The sequence below is a fragment of the Papilio machaon genome, chromosome 19 (genome assembly GCF_912999745.1).
Source record: "Papilio machaon chromosome 19, ilPapMach1.1, whole genome shotgun sequence".
Taxonomy (NCBI): Eukaryota; Metazoa; Arthropoda; class Insecta; order Lepidoptera; family Papilionidae; genus Papilio; species Papilio machaon.
Window position 1 is genome coordinate 3834226 of NC_060004.1, and position 17136 is coordinate 3851361.

The 17136-nt window shown below is 35.2% G+C and overlaps 1 protein-coding gene across 1 annotated transcript in view; it reads right to left on the bottom strand.

Annotated features, from left to right (window-relative positions):
- Nucleotides 1-283: 283 nt before the first annotated feature.
- Nucleotides 284-17136, bottom strand: part of LOC106715311 (diacylglycerol kinase 1) — a 66790-nt gene continuing 49937 nt past the window's right edge. The window contains exons 4-24 of the mRNA XM_045682465.1: nucleotides 8034-8107; nucleotides 7711-7822; nucleotides 7378-7492; nucleotides 7035-7202; nucleotides 6501-6623; nucleotides 6245-6369; nucleotides 6015-6091; nucleotides 5741-5901; nucleotides 5486-5596; nucleotides 5290-5381; nucleotides 5079-5219; nucleotides 4595-4847; nucleotides 4393-4479; nucleotides 4128-4218; nucleotides 3826-3928; nucleotides 3277-3363; nucleotides 2872-3027; nucleotides 2520-2664; nucleotides 1380-1448; nucleotides 920-1032; nucleotides 284-560 (exon numbers count right to left, since the gene is read on the bottom strand). Of these exons, the coding sequence (XP_045538421.1) occupies nucleotides 468-560; nucleotides 920-1032; nucleotides 1380-1448; nucleotides 2520-2664; nucleotides 2872-3027; nucleotides 3277-3363; nucleotides 3826-3928; nucleotides 4128-4218; nucleotides 4393-4479; nucleotides 4595-4847; nucleotides 5079-5219; nucleotides 5290-5381; nucleotides 5486-5596; nucleotides 5741-5901; nucleotides 6015-6091; nucleotides 6245-6369; nucleotides 6501-6623; nucleotides 7035-7202; nucleotides 7378-7492; nucleotides 7711-7822; nucleotides 8034-8107 (2496 nt within the window). The 3' untranslated portion in view covers nucleotides 284-467. The remainder of the gene's footprint in view (nucleotides 561-919; nucleotides 1033-1379; nucleotides 1449-2519; nucleotides 2665-2871; nucleotides 3028-3276; nucleotides 3364-3825; nucleotides 3929-4127; nucleotides 4219-4392; nucleotides 4480-4594; nucleotides 4848-5078; nucleotides 5220-5289; nucleotides 5382-5485; nucleotides 5597-5740; nucleotides 5902-6014; nucleotides 6092-6244; nucleotides 6370-6500; nucleotides 6624-7034; nucleotides 7203-7377; nucleotides 7493-7710; nucleotides 7823-8033; nucleotides 8108-17136) is intronic.

Sequence of the window (17136 nt, forward strand, 5' to 3'; positions counted from 1 at the left end):
TTTTTCAGAGCTAAAAAACAACCATTTACAAATTATAGTATAACACATATGAAATTAATCAATGTTAATTATTACGTTCAACATATCTACACAATATTTTTTTTACAATTCCATAATTCGTCATCATTTTAATTCTTCATTTTGAGTCCTAATTTCAAGACTTATAAAGTCAGTTCGCTTCTCCAAATAAGTGTTCTTAAAGCAAAGTGGTCGTTAGATTTTCAAGAATTAAAAAAAAGCGACAAACATGTTTGCCGATTAAACGTCATAAAATCTTCTTTAGTACTAATTTTAAAAGCAAAATATTTAATAGATAAATTCTATTACATTCTTACATTGACTGTGTTCCATCGAATGAGCCTTTCATTTTTAGGTTATGTACAAGATCTGTCATTTTTGTACAAAAACAAAACATTTCTACTAACTATGTTTAAAACTAATTACAGTTGGAATGAGTGGGTTGACGATTAGCAATGCGCAAACAATTTGAAGAAGCTGCGTCCTTTCTCTGGCGCGGGGCCCATCAGCATTGGTACTTGGTTCTTGTGCGTTATTGTAATCTGTAAGGTAAATTATTTCTTTCATTATTTTCATACTTACATCTTACTGTAGATACCAATTAGTCGGAGTAACCTAATATTGGACGATCCGCAGCTCAATTTTCCTTTCCCTTCGCCTAAAAATATCTATACTAAGAGCTACGATAACGTATTGTTGATCTAATGTTAAGGTCCTTCGTAGACAAGGTAATGTAAATCTTTAAAACTTTGACTTGCGTCGACGATTCAATGTTGTATGTATGGAGCGCGCATTGCGATACTCGTGAAGTATTAAATAATAGTATCGGAGCAATAATCAATTTGAGCTCTATTTTTTTAACGATATAAGTTTGCATGTATGTTTTACGTAAAGACGTCACCTTGCACGGCGGCTGCATCCATGGCTCTCCATCTATTTGCATCGGGAACGTTCTTTTGGTGGTTATTGTTATTGAACTGCATTGTGCCAACCGACGACCTGAAGCCCTGAGTCCTGGAACATTGATTTTACTTTTACTGCGTGCTGCTAAACCTCCTGTACCAAACATTATTGTCTTTGCAAAAAATACAATGAGAACAATATTTTTAGATAGCTATTTTGATACTAAAAAGTAAAAGGTCACAAAAACAAATGCTATTTATACTGTTTTATAAATAATAACATGTTATGTAGAATCCTTAAGAGGATTTGATTGTTTGTTTGTTATCATTGAATAGGCTCCGAACTACTGAACTGATTTGAACAAGTCCTGGGAGACATAGGCTTTATTTATTACAAGATTTTTTTTATTCAGCGCGGATGAAGTCGCGAGCAACTGTTAGTAATAAATAAAGTCTTACCTGTTCGTACTTGTCCCATATGTAAGCAATTTTCCAAACCGATGACTTCTATCAGTTTGTCGCCAATGTCTGGAAGTTAACGATTATAAATAAGTTTGGTAACACATATCCAGAATAAATTGGCGAACAGCTCTCAAAAGCGAAGCCCAAAAATTCTCTAAGTCAATAAAATATACAATCTTACTAATATTAGAAATGCGAAAGTTTAGATCAATGGATGGGATAGATGTTTGGATTACGTATTTTCGGTACGGCTAATAAGATATCGTAAAAATTTTACGTAGCACAGAATTTGGAAGAACACATTCGTTACTAATTAAGTCTTGTTTTAATTTAGCGCGGACGAAGTCGCGGGCGGCAAAAGTAATAATATGTTAGAACAAACCCTTTATTATTATTTATTTTGTGTCAAATTGAAAATGTCACTTCCTAAATCAAAATTATGCTTGTTGTATAATTGATTAATTACTCAAGATAAACACTTACATTAACTAGTCTATTTACGAGTTACCGTGCCCACATTACAAGGTCGTAACACCGGGTAATAATGCCTTGCGGCGAAAATAGGCTGCCAACATTTAAAATTACATTTCACTAACGCGCGTAATTATCACTATATGTCACGGTATAATAATCATCACGCTAGAAATGTTCTTGACTTCGAATTTGGTAACCTTCAATAAATCTTAAGAAATTGAGGTAATTGTTTTGATAGTGGCAGGTGATAACAGGTTGTATTAAGAAACGCATAAACTTATGATTAATGTTGCCAGATATCTTAGCGGGTCTAAACTTCGTGCAAGTTGCTGCGCAGAACACAATTTTATGTGTAGCAGGACGTTGCAGGATTCGGGAGGAAGGTACTAACTTATCAGGTCAAGTCGCACCTCATTGAAATTATGATTTATTTGCGCACATAAATTTGATTAACGTAAAACAATAAACAACAAATAATATTGGACATTGAATGTTGCAAGAACTCTTAAAACATAGAGCACTTATAAAAAAGGTTCTTGCTGTGATCGCTAACCACTTATTGGGGATTAGAGTTGATAAAAAGTGGTAGATCACTATAATATGACTAGAAACACACAGAGTACGTTTGTACCCCGTAGCTAATTTCACTAACAGACAAGGTACCTTGGTGCGCGTTGGGGAATCGTCCTCGGCGGTGTGCACCACTTGCTCCCCACAGGTTGGAGCCGCCGTGAGCGTACGGGATGTTGAGCAGCGCCACGCCTTGCAGCGCCGGGCCCTTGCTCAGCTCCAGCGACATGCCGTCGCACTGCAACATTGTATATGCTATACAAATAAAGTACTAATAATGCAAGAGAGATTAGATGACAACATTTTTATTATCTACTGTTATGTCTAAAAAAGATAGATTCCGGTGATGATGATGATCTGTTAGTGGCCGTGAATAAAGTAGGTCTGCAGTCTACAAGTAGAAGAATCTTTGTAATAAGAATATTAGGAAATAATGTGACTATACCACGAGGTCGATGTGATCGTGCAGGTTTTTGCAGCTTGCGGCGAACTGCTCGGAGGTGGCGAACTCGAAGTACCACAGCTTGTTCTTCATGCGAGAACTAAATTTGTCAGGGTTGCGTTCGCGCTCCGTATGGAATTTCACGCAAATCGCCGCGTCCTACAACAAAGTATAAATTTTTGTCTCTGTGTGTCTCAAAAAAATAAGATTGATGACAATATTTCTTTGTTCGATTATTTTGGTAGTGGAAAACCAAAGAACTGGTAGTTGAAACGCGAAAAGAATAATTGAATTTGGTTGGACTTCTTACTAGGTGTGATTTTAGAGGACTAGCGATCTTCAGTAAAGTCACTGTGTATTGTTAAGAAAGCCTCTTTATGTTTTTCATTAAAATACTTAATAACTTACCACGCCTATGGAGAAGTAATTGTTAATAATGTTGTAAGGAACAGTAGTAGGATGTGGCGCCGAGTCCGGCATCTGAAGTTGTTCACAGTGAAAATTAATAACATTCCATAAATGTTTTATATCCTTAAATCTACTGCAAAATTATTAAAGTGCATAGTTAATAAAAAGTGTATAATATGGCTACGAAGATAGGGTTAAAAATATTCTAGTACACAAGACTTTAAGACCAGTACAGTATATAGTAAGTATGTCTAGGGTATTGGTGCAAAGGCATCTATGGGACAGGCTCGAGATTTCTTTGGATCGATTAAAAAAGGAGAGTATATGTAAAGAACGTGCATCTAAGTCGTGTAGAATAAAAATCTATTGAACATTGCCAATTTTTCTGTGAGTAGTTTTTTAAATTTTGATCATTCAATATTTTAAAATTAAATACATTAATAATTACCATCAGAATTCAATGCGCGCGGTTTGAAAAAGATGTTATAATTCAGTAATATCCCACGAAAACATATCTTTAAGTAATTAAAATCAAGATAAAATACTTACGGCTGCGTTGCTGTTCTCGACGTGTATTTGCCAACGATCCATCATGACGGTGCTCGCGCGCGCGATCTTATCAAGAATCTTGTGAATTGACTCCCCTTCGTATCTGTAGTTAGATAGATTACAATTAAAGAAATACAATTTGGAATAGTTAAGGCAATAAAGCCCGCAACAATTATTGAGAACATTTTTATCTAATTAAATAAATTACATGAAATAACAACTGCCTCTAACATAATTAATATGTGTGTAAGTTTTTTGATAACTCTCATTAGAAAATGTTAGAAGTGACATAGATAGCTTACCCTCCTCCCCAACGCAGACATCTGGCCAAGTCGTTGCCGGTGCCCAGCGGAATGACACCAACAGCAGGCTGCGTCTCCATTGGAACTTTATCTATAATTCATAAATAAATTTGCTTCTATAAACTACTTCCAACCCGCGTTAATAGAAATGTTCAAACCCAAAAGCAGTAGGTCTTCGCTCCGCAGATCTTCTGGATATGATGAGGAGTATGATATAAAATAATTACTAATTTCAATATTGTACTGCTGTTCACAGAAATATTACCCATAGTTTCCAGAACCCAGCCAACAGTTCCGTCTCCACCGCAGCAAATCACTCTGTAGTTTCTTACGTCTTTAAACATCTGCAGACCTGCAAAGAAGATATTATATTCTCCTAGACATTAAATATGACGAAATTACTTTGATTTTATAACTATGAACTTAACACCAATAAAACTTATGAAAAAAACGTTTCAAACTCTTACCTTGCATTGGTCCGCCTTTAGCGATGTCGTGCACCTGCCGCGGATTGAGGATGTACTGCAGCTTCCTGAGCACCCGCGAGCCTTGTCTCCCGCCCGACTTGGGGTTGATGAACACGAGCAGCGGGCAAGAACCCTCCGGCGGCGTGATCTGGAATGATATGGGCGGCGCGCGCGGCTCCTTTTTCTCTTCCTTTTTCTCTTCTGCTGACGCCGAGATCGAGAGTGGCAGTGATATCGAAACTGGTAGAGTTTGCTGGAAACAATGTATTTATGACATTTTATATCTGTAGAACGTCACGCCGAAAAGAAGAGGAAATATGTATGTTAGTATGTGCCGAACAAAGGAAGATTGGTTGCGGGAATGGGATGGCGATCATGTTGATCAAAGTTGATTAAAACCCAAATGTTCACGCAATATGAGGACAGTTCTTACTAATAGTGAACAACGAGAAACTAAATGTCGATAGTCTGTTTTGTTGTATACCTGGTCGTGGTTGTGTTTGTGCGGCAACGATCGCTGGCGGTCGAGCACGAGCGGGCGGATGGCTGTGGGAGGCAGAATGTGTCGCGCGTGTCGGCCGAGGGAGCACGCTCCGCCGGCGCTGCCCACGCACCGGTTGTGAAGCTGCACGTACAATTATATTGTATAAAATGTTCTGATATGAGTCTAAAATGTTTAGTTTAAGATGACTCACAGTAATGTGGCACCAGCGACAGTGGAGGCCGGTAATTCCGTTGTAACCTTTGATCTTTTTCCGACATCGAGCGCACTTGCCATGACAGTTACCTGGAAATAATAAGAACACGCTATGGATTGATGCCCATAGTTTGCTAACAGGCATAAAACGTGTTTTATTATATTGTAAAGTAATCTAAAATAATATAAGTTACCTTCAACCCAGTGGTGCGCAAGAGTTGCAGAAGCTCGTCGCTTGGAGTAGGTAGCTATACAAGAAGCGGGCGCTCGTTGCACACATCGCTCGTGCACCGTGAATTTGCAGACTGGGAAAAATTCGAGAGTAATATAGCAAGATCCAGTGTTACCCTTAACGTAATCGTGAATCTGGTGTAGTTTAAATAATGCAGCAAGATCGCAAGGAATTTAGACTTCTGATGTCGAGTTATCCGTTATGACGATATACTTACATATACAACAAAGACCCTTCTTCCCCAGTCCTACGAGCATGTTGAGGCAGAGATTGCAATATGCTGGTCGGTTGAAGTGCTTCAGCCGCCAGGCGTGTTCCCCGTCCTCTTTAACATTAGTGTCCAAGCCCAACAGCACTAACAAAGGTATAGTTGTCATACTGGAAAATGAAATATAAGACTTTGAATATAATATAACCTGTGATAACAATATTGTATGACGTATTTGTGGTGTGACGACTATATAAGTATGACCCATCTTTTGTTTTCTTACCCGCCTCTTTTCCATTCGTCCAGCGAAACTGTACCATCAGCATCGTAATCTATCTCCACCATCATGTCTTGTAGAATCTAGAAACAAATTAGAATAATGAGTAAATTTCAACAAAGGTAGAGTCAGCAGCAGCATTCGCTCAGCACGAATGGCTTGCTCAAGTAACTATTTCACATCAAATTAACGTACAAATTGACTCATACTTTATATTTTAAGTAGAAAATACCAACCGGCCTAAGCTCCGACGTCTCCCATCCGAGGTATTCAGCGACTGTCATCATTTGGTTGACGATGCAATCCATTTCGTTGGTGTCCAGCACTCCGTTGCCATCAGTGTCGTACAGCCGAAACATAACTAATAAATAGATTATTTTAACATCTACCCTTTAAATGTGCTTAGATATCTTATATATACTTACAATGACAAATATTGATGAAATTTGGTCGTATATGAATTTTAATCTAGTCATTATATTTCATACTAACATTCTAATTTGTCTTCAGGTCGGCCGGCTTCCAATAGAGAGAGGTAGCAGACGATGTCCTTGAGCGAAACTCTTGCGGTGTGAACTTCCAGAGTGGACGAACGTCGCATCAAGTGCTTAAAGTCTAAAAAAGAACGGATAAACTTGATTAATGGCCGCTCCTATAGAATTAGTTTTTGTGTCTAGTGTTTCATCCATTAATTATGTTTTTAACATTTAGTCGCTTTGCTTCAGTTTTGCTAAAGTTTTTAAGATAATAAATATTGAAAGCTTAATTATTACATACATATATAAACTTGTCAAGCCTAAGCATAATGTATCGATCCGAAATATTTCTATTTATCTAAGGGTATTTTTACTGACTTTTTTTTTAATTTAACCCGTGTAAGATATCAAATAGCAATCGAATAACTTCATCGTTTAGATGACGATCAATCCCGTATTACTCCCATACAAATTATAAAATAAAATATCTTCGGATCGAATTTTTCGATCCCTTAGAATCTGTCGATTATTGGATTCGGCCGTCACTAACCTTCAATCTTAGTGGACTGGTTGACGCGCAAGGAGTTGCTGCTCTTTCGACTCGAGTTGCGCGACATCTGGCTGTGGCTGGGGCTGGTCTCGTTGCGACGATCCAAGCATAGCTCATGAGATGAGTACGACGGGTGGGTGGTCACTGTAAACATTGGGTGTACACTCCCTGCAACATATAGAGTCAAAAACAGACCATTATATTATGTTATAAAAAAATGAATGCAATGTGGCAAAGTTAGAATGTTGGTAGGTTAAAAGATTAGATTTTGAAAGTTAGGAAGAATAAAAGATTGGAAAGTTGGAAGAGCTTCATTGAATATTATTAGATTAGCTGTATATACCCGTACGACTGCGAGATCCCTTTTCGCTGCCATCGACGGAATCTCCGGAGCTCTTGCCTAGCTGTTGCAGTCGCTCCGCCAGCCCGTGGATCTTCGAAGCTAAGCTCAGTTTACCCTGAAGTTGTATTACACTTTAATATAATGCCGATAATAAATGAATAGTACTGCATTTAATCCAATAATTATTTATTTCACCACCCCTAAAAGGTTACATGTTTACGCTAATTTCCTGTATGTAGCATTGCCTGGGTTTTTATGCAATGAAAAGCATAACAAAAAATTAATAACTAAACCTTTTACTCATACAGTGCTAAAGTTTCACGAAAGTGATACCTGGTGATCCCCGTGCGAAGTGACAGGCGCGCAAGCAGCCGTGGAGCTGGCGGCTGCCATCTCCCGCAGCGCCGGCCGTCGGTCACGACGCACGAACGACAGGAATAAGTGCCTATAACGTTTATGAAGACGCTACTGACTTATTCTTCTATTATACTTTACATTGCCGAAATACTCGTACAAAATACCTTAGTTTTTTTCAAGGAGAATACGGCTGTTTTGGCAATGAATAACTTATTTATATGAAGGCAGCATGGCCTTTGAGAACGAAGTTTGCTTAGCTTTTCAAGTCATATAATTTATGTTGACCGGTAATAACCAACCTTGAGAGTTCATCAGGCGTAGATACTTCGAGGAAAGTATCCAGAAACCACCGAAAACCCTCATAGTCGATGTCCTGTAACAAGAAAATGTGCTCATTATCAAGAAATTGAATTGTATTAGCAAATAATTAACATAAAATTGATAAGTAACGAAGAAAGGTTGGATACAAACTACTGTATGGTACAGAAGTCATAATAATACTTATTAGGTATAGCAGGTGATGTTTTAAACAAAAGGCACATATAAAGTCGATGACTGTCCTAGTCTAGTCTAGTCTAGACGATGACTAGATCTTATCCTACAAAAGAAATAAAAAATATTTTTGTTACTCTTAGTAACACGATGAAAATCTGATGTTAGATTCTATCAAAGAAGCGAAAAATCTTATTTACTATAATCTAAAAACATTTTTTTCTCAGCACGATTACAGATGTAAAATATAAAAGTAGAATTCAAATAAAGAAGAAATTTTTTTCATGGAAATAAATTATGTTTCAAGGACGTGTCGGTGTCCGTTGCTTAGCACCGGTTGAGATTTCCCGCGATCGCTAGGCACCGAGAGACACTTCGGCCATTTTAGATTTTTATTTACCCGTTTTTATTTAGCCCGTATGCGGGGTCACACTGCTAATGAAAAAAATCGGCCGATAAAGCACACGCCGTGCGTCAGTTGACGAGAACAATGCGCGTTAAGGAAAAGTAAAGATGATTGATTGCGAGTGCTAACGCCTAATGAAAACGGAAATCACGCCATGACAAGCGTGAACAAGAAATCCCTCGTACCAACCAACACCTTTACTATCGGTACTTGTGGATAGATAGATTTCTTCAGCTGAATTGTTCAGAAATACTCGATGCCTTAAAATGTCGACTAGGTACTGAGATTACGTTACGAGTACAAGAGTTACTCGTAACGATCTCGTAACTTTTTGACTGCAAAACTATTTTTGACCTCTTAGAAACCAGGTCAACTATTTAACAGGAAATATTAAAGTGTAAATTTATTTTCGTTATACGTCGATTTCAAGTAGCCAGAAAGTTATAAAGTGTATTTTGTCGGTAAATACAATATACCAGCAATGTCTCAGAAATTGTGACGGTAAGATTAGACTGTTATTTGTAATGGACTTAGCCGGGTCGGGGCTTTAGTAACGTTACCATGGCAATGCTCGAGATCTTTAGGAGCAGCCTTTCTCAACGTTCCTTGGAAATAAGACTATGTTTATCCAAGATATATATTTAAGACTTACAAATATTCGAACATTTGTGTAAATTAGTATTTAACGATATTTTTGTACGAGCGTCGGTGGCTCAGGGGTTAAGCACTTGACTTACAATCTGCAGATCCTGGGTTCGAATCCCGCCATGTACCAATGTGTTTTTCGATTCTCGATTTACAAATGTACATTTGTCCGACGTTCTTACGGTGAAGGAAAACGTCGTGATGCAACCTGCACATATCTGAGAAGAAATTCAATGATATGTGTGAAGTCAACCAACCCGCACTTGGCCAGCGTGGTTGACTATGGCCTAGTCACCCCTAACTTGGGGTAGGCTCCGAGCCCCTCGGTGGGGACGTATAGTGAGCTGATGATGATGATGATGATATTTTTGTAAGGAGATGAAAAGTAGTAAAAGAACAAGTACGATATTTTGATTTGACACAAAAAAATAGCGACAGCCTAACGGATCTAGGACCTAATTAATAAAATCTAGTAAAAATTGGTTCTATCAACATAATTTCTCATCATAGGCATCGGGTATTTCCTGTTGTGAAATGTAGGGAACTATATATATATCTAACTTCATGTGACCAACTTTTCTTTACTATTTACTACCACATTCACACAACTTGTAAAATACATTTGTTGCCGTCGAAAAACTTTTTATTTCAAATACAAAATTTTGTTTATGCGTTATACAATAGCTTTACTTCTTTATTTGCGATCTATGACAATGAAAAATATGATTTTGTTTCCTTTAAACCGACGTAAACACTCCTAAAATAATATTATGAGCAAACATTTCTGTGCTTGGGTTTGCTACGACCTACGATTATTATCGAAAGAAAATGAATTGAAGTATCGATATTTTTGTTTTAAAGTAAATGATAATATACCTGAATAAAAGAATTAAAACTTAAAACAGGGCCCTAAGAGTTGAAAAGATTTGTCCTGTCCTTGTATCAAAGATGTCAAAAGTTTTACGCCCAATGCTCACGGACCCTTTCGTTTCTATTGACTTTAAAAACTTTTAATTGAATAAAAGTGACATCAAAGATAACAAATTCAAAAGTGGATTTACGTAAAGTTAGAAATATAATCGCAAAAGTGGCCTTGCGAGTTAAATCTTCTTATGTATTTAATAGAAGTTTAAATTGAGATAATCTCTTATGGGATCGAGTTAAGTTGATGATAAATCTCAATTTAATTATAACAAAAAAAAAGTTTACCTTAACAACAGTAGAATTCGCAGATGTAACTTATTATATCGTGGGTGTTAAATATAATTTTTAATTGAATAATTACTACGTATCGTGTTGTTCAAGATACAACATAACACCGTTATAAAGTAACAAAAGAAAACTTAATAAGATAACACGCTGAGAGAACTCAATTATTGTCTAATAAAACTTCCATCGTATTTTCTATAACATCTTATATTAAATAGACCAGGATTTGTAGTAATAATAAATAAGTAGCAATAGGATAATATTTATAAGATGCTCGTTAAATGTTTCCAGTTTGTTGATTGTTATAATAATGTGAAATTATCTTGGTCGTTAAGAAAATATACGGCGATAAGGTACATTGATACCAGCGAAAGATTACTGGCACAAAAAATGTCCTTGATATTTCTTTATTTTTCTTTATTGTATTTAAACTTTGCTTCATATTTTAATACATTTAATATTCATACACACTTGCCCTTGTATGTAGTAGGGGTACGCAGAGACCATGGACTTCCATTTGGCGCGGTCCTGAAACACATCACTCGCTTCTTTACATTCATACATTTACGTAAACATGCACGTCATTAATAAGAATTTTTTGAAATAGTTATTCATGTACATAGGTATGTCATACTAGCTGTAGCGCCCGCGTTACTCGTATTTTTAAAACTAAATATTGAATGTATACACATATAGATTTACTCAAAACTCTTCGCCTTATAACTATACTATAATTCTAAGATTATTATACGTTATTTAACTTTAGTTATTTATAGCCTATATCGACAATTTTATTAGAAAATTTATTACGGAAACTAAAGTTTGTTTTATCCCGTGTGATTGTCAACGTAAATAGGTAAATAAATTTGTAAGTATATAAATAAATTTCATTTTATGTACAAACATAAAATAAACAGCCGCCGAACTATGAATAGCGAAGTAGGCTGCAAATGAAATGCGTGTTCATTGTATCAACTTCGGTCGTAAAACATCATACATGTATTGATAGGTCATGAATTTATATTGCCTTTAACAACCATAGACTACACAGCGATTAAGATATGGTAAAAAAGAGATTTATGTAATTTTAACTCAACTCTATTTTGAGATTAAATTAGCTCTCTTTTATTTCGGAATTACACATTAAAAAAAATTACAAAATTATGAATTTACTAACTCAAATTTCACAAGCAAAGCTTTCTTTAATAGCAAAACAAATCTCAAATTAAGTAAGAACCTAAAAACGTGTTAGCTAATATTAAACAAAATTACTTGAAAATATTTTATAATATAATAGAATATAGTAATAAGTATAAATTTAGGTCTTTTTTGAAATAAACTTTATTGGAATTAAGAGAAGAATGGTCATTCTGATCGATCTCTCGACTCTATATTGGCAATGGATCTTTTAACAGAGCGTTTAATTACAGAGTCGTGTCGTTTAATTAAAACTTAAGTTAATTAATAGTTTATTTTCACGATCCGTCTGCCGAACGTAATGAAAAGAATTGATACGTACTGCAACGTTTATTCGAACATTTTATTCGATGTCAATTAAAATTGTATCTATTGTACTATGCTTGTATAAATAAATCTTCAACTGAGAGTATATTCTCTATGATTTACGACACTTTGTGAAATAAGTAAAATTTAATTTCACTATCACATACGTTTTCGATCAAAATTGTTATTATAATTAAACCAAAGAAACCCGACTGAGAGTGTCACCTAATTCGTCGTAATTGGTCCGGTCGTTATAACAAACAAGAAACAATTGAATTATCATAACTTTCGGAATCCGTCATAAGATTTTAATCATCATAGTCTACCTATAAGTTACATATATGTACAAACATATAAGTGACGCACGTTCATATATGTACTCATCACCAACCCGCCCTTATCCCTATGGAGGTTCGGCACATTATATACTACTCCTTCATACATCTCTATCAGCCGTCATATCTGAATTTACCCCCTTCTTACGCATATCCTCTTTCACACAATCCATCCATACTTTCTTTGGTCTTCCTCTACCTTTATAGCCATTCACATTCAATCCCATTACTTTTTTTTATTTACGTTCATATATGTATCTATGTATACTTAGTACTTTTTACTATTTCGTTGGGGGTTGATAAATTATTGCTGTTATGCTTCCAATATTCGATGACGCATTACTACAATCCAATTATAAGTTTCGATCTCGCTCCGATCTAACTCGGCGCGGCGCGTCGTGTGCAATTGCATAGAAAAAGTTTTGGATTGCTTTTCCAACTGATTTAGAACTCCGTAACACCACTCGTGTTTCTACATTTAGATAAAGTCAAGGCGTGAAATTAGAATAAACTAAAAAATAAATTTATTGTTTGAAGACTTAGAAATAGCTACAGAAATACTTTCACTACATTCCGTCTTCTGAGTGATCGTGTTATTGATTCGCTTTTTACCTCTACTATAGTTTTGACTACTCTGAAATTCAATTTGATTATGTGCAATTGACTGTAACACTTTAAAAGATTCTTTATAAGGAAATATAGTGAGTTAAATCTGTATTACGTTGTTTACATTTGCTCTAATGGAAACAGATAAGAGGACGGTCACCAATCCCCATTACTTGAACTTTACGGTTACTCGAATACGTTTCGCTTTTAGCAACGTTCACTTTGTACGCCTTACGAACATAATTCAGACAGTAACATGCTTTAAATTCTTTAAAAGAACCAAAGAACGATTTTTAATATCGAAAATTGTAACGAAATAGTTTCAACATTATTATTAATTGCAGAACTGTTCAAAATTCACATATTTCTTCTTCTTCTTTTCTTTGAATAAAATAGGGATAACAAGATGTTTTTGTGCAAGTGTTTCGGTAGTGAAAACGGTAACAAGTTTGTACATCAAGAAAGTAAATTAATAAACACACGATACTGAGCTTACAATTCATCTCAAGTTTATGGTTTAACGTCGTATATAATTTAGAAAAGTAATTAACAGTCTACAAACACATCCCTTTCCTGTTCTCACATTCGGAGAAATAACATTTTACGTGTTTAAATAATTACATACATTTTAAATGGAATGTACGAGGACGTTGATGTGTTTCGGTTGTAATCAAAATTCCGAACACTGGATTTATATTAACGGTTACCCTTTAACGCACGAGCTTTTATTTGCTATGTTCCTTTTGTTTAAAACCTTTTATCCAAAATATTCCTTTTACACACTTCTATGAAAGCGAGCCGGAACTAAAGTGAACTCAATTTTTATATCAACCTAGCGTGGATTTTTTTGTTACAGCGAACCTTTCAACAGCAAGGCTTACTGCACGCTAACAAATCTAAAGTGGAGTATAACCTCGTACCATTTTCGAGTCTAAATCAGTGCAGGTTTCGTTGAACAAAAACATTGATTTTATAGATTTATCTGTTTTGTTACGATGAATATTTGTTTATATTTAAACTTTGAGCTTCCATAACAATTAAAAGTGCATTTATTAATTTGTCAAAGTTGTCTAAGCATTGAAATGAGACTAAACAAGAGGCTCTCTTTGAAAGGCAATCACAAACTTGGTCCGTTCGATTGCATACCGTCACTCCGGGGAGGGATGAAATGAAATGGAGCAGCATTTGCAATTCAAATATAGATCTGCATACAGAGAGAGAGAGAGCATATTTTTAAAGGGCACGCATACATATATCTAAAACATATTTAGATACTTTAGTTTATGATGGATTTTTACTGAAACGAAAATAACTAAGACGTATTTTACTGCATTTATTAATTGTAGCCAATGATTACGGTTGATTTTAGTTCTAAATTATTTGTCGCCCGCGACTCTGTCCGCTCGGAATTTAAAAAAAAACTTCATCAGTAGCCTATGTGTTCTTTCAGGCTATTTTCTACGTCTATGTCAAATTTCATCGAGATTCGTTGAGCCGTTCTGCAGATACATTCTAACAAACGTCCATCCATCCATCCGTACATCCAAACGTTCGCATTCATCACATTTTTTGTGTAATGCTCGTATTACAGAAAAAAAAAGACTTTAACTACTCTGTACGTATACAAGGATGTTATATTGAACATATTCGCTCATAAAACTACACAATTGCTTGCTTTCGACGCTAAAATTCAATATATTTCATCACTAGCTGTCGCCCGCGACTCCCTCCGCGCGGAATTAAAAAAAATTGTTAGCCTATGTGTTCTTCTAGACTATGCTCCACATCTATATAGCAAATTTCATTACGATCCGTTGAGCCGTTCCGGAGATAGCTTCAAACTAATATTAGTAAGATGTATAAGAAATAGTCCTACTAAATATTTCAGAGAGAGTTTAAAGATATTTTTTATATTAGAGACTTAAATGAGCAATGATAAAATATTTTAATAAAAGCCTGAACATCGTGTTACTGAAGCTCGTAAAGTTCCACATAAAGACACAAGTACTGCTTTCCGTATTTTCCTCAAAGAATTTTATAATCTCGTTAAAATATTATCTGTTTCATAAAAATTCGTAATAATTTTATGTAGTCATGGGTAACCCCAACTGAAATTGATGATTTGCAGTTCAGCTTTACGGTTTACATATGTTAAGCAGATCAGTGAACCGGCTCGCAGCTCAGCTTAATTTGTACCTGTATAGAGTAACGATCAGCGTTACGAACTGCGTGCTATGAGTCACGCAGCCCACGGCTCACATAGATATTATAGGAAGAAAAATTATTAAGAGTATTACTTATAATTTTACAATATATTTCCTTGAAAGAAAGAATGTTTTTTTTTGTCTACAGTAACGATCACAGTAAGTTCAACCGCAGGGAATGGCTTATAAGCAAAAATGTATTTCATCTGAAACGTAAAAACTCCATCTGTATAATATTTGTGTGGCACGTACGAGTTGAATTCGCAAATGCAAAGGACAATTTACATGTAAAGTTTCACCTACACTTTTATGGGACTTTGCTATAAGTTTGGCAGTAAGAGCGGGTGAAAGGTATCAATGTAATATTTTATACCTTTACTGTATGTATTTTTTGTTAAGAGAGTAAAAATATTGAATATTGAGTAAAAATATGAGCGACTAAACGTTGGTTTCTGAGACCACAATCTCTGTATAAAACATATCGTCATCCTGTCATTCTGTTTGACAAAACCGAGGTTTATTATAGAAAGTGTTTTCATTACGTACCAATTTTGAAAAAGCTATTTTAAAATAACAAAAAAAAATGAAATAATGGTCACTGAATCGAAATTAGAAAGCTAAATTAAGAAGAGACGATCTCTAGGTTACATCAAGTTAGTTAGAAACATAGTTAGAGGCATGTTAGTGGTTTATTTATACCTAGAGCTAAACTCGCAATGCCGACATCAAAGGCGTTAGTTAGTAATCCTGCAAAGCGTCAGTTAGGATCCTCTTCATTGCGGTACGTTGCCTTCAAGTTGGCTATTTTAAGCGCCGCAATGATTAGTATTGTGCAATTGCGGATTGGAGTAGAAGATTTATTTCTTGTTATTTTATATGACGTTATATTTTTATAGTTTAGATAAAAATTATTAATTGGCATTTGTATTACGTAACATTATTATTTAACAAGGCCAGCAAAAATTGGTAAATTGATAAAAAACCAAAATCTTCTTAATTTTTTTTAAGATATACTATATTAACTTTTAATTTAAAAGTAACATTGTGGGATTTTACGATTACTTACACGCTGTCGCCTGTGACTCCGTCCACGCGGAATTAAAAAAAAACTTAAGAGTAGCCTGTGTGTTCTTCCAGACTATTATGTTCTACATCTGTGCCAAATTTCATCGAGATCCGTTGAGCTGTTCCGGAGAGACAATTAAACATCCATCCTTCCATCCATCCATCCATCCATCCAGTAGTATAAAAAAGAAAACCTTTGGGATCCATATAAAACATAATCTTACTAATATTTTACTAATGTTATAAATGCGAATGTTTAGATGGATGGATGGATATTTGAAGGTATTTCTGGAATGGCTCAACGGATCTTGATAAAATGAAGCATAGATGTAGAACATAGTCTGGAAGAACAGATAGGCTATTTATTAAATATTTTAAAGCCGTGCAAACAGAGTCGCGGGCGATGGTATAACATACAAATAACATAGTTATGTGCCGATTTAACTCATTAGATTATACTAATGTGATATAGGCCGCACTAAAACGTTAAACGAAGTATCAAAAGCAGGCATCATTAACTTCAGGAGAGTCATTCACGTTACATGATTACTTCCGCGCCGCTACACTTCCTAATGAATAAACTTTTTCCTCGGCCCCTGGCGTACGTGTTGCGGCAAATTTTAAGACTACGTTAACTTGCTATCATTTATACTAAGTTCAAGCATTTTATTTGAATTTTTACCTATGTGCATGTACTTATCTCTTGGTACTTAGTTATTAAATTGAGGAATAATAAAAAATATTTAAAACTATGGCTATTGTTATACTTTGTATGTTAAAAATACGCGGTATTCCTATTTTTTTAAAATATTAATTGTCGTTTTTCTTTTTGGGGTTAAAATTATTTAACTATTAGCTTGAACTTTTGCATTAATTAGCAACAACTAACTTTTTTTTTGTAATGCGTGACAATAATTTATTTTAATTTTAATTTTTT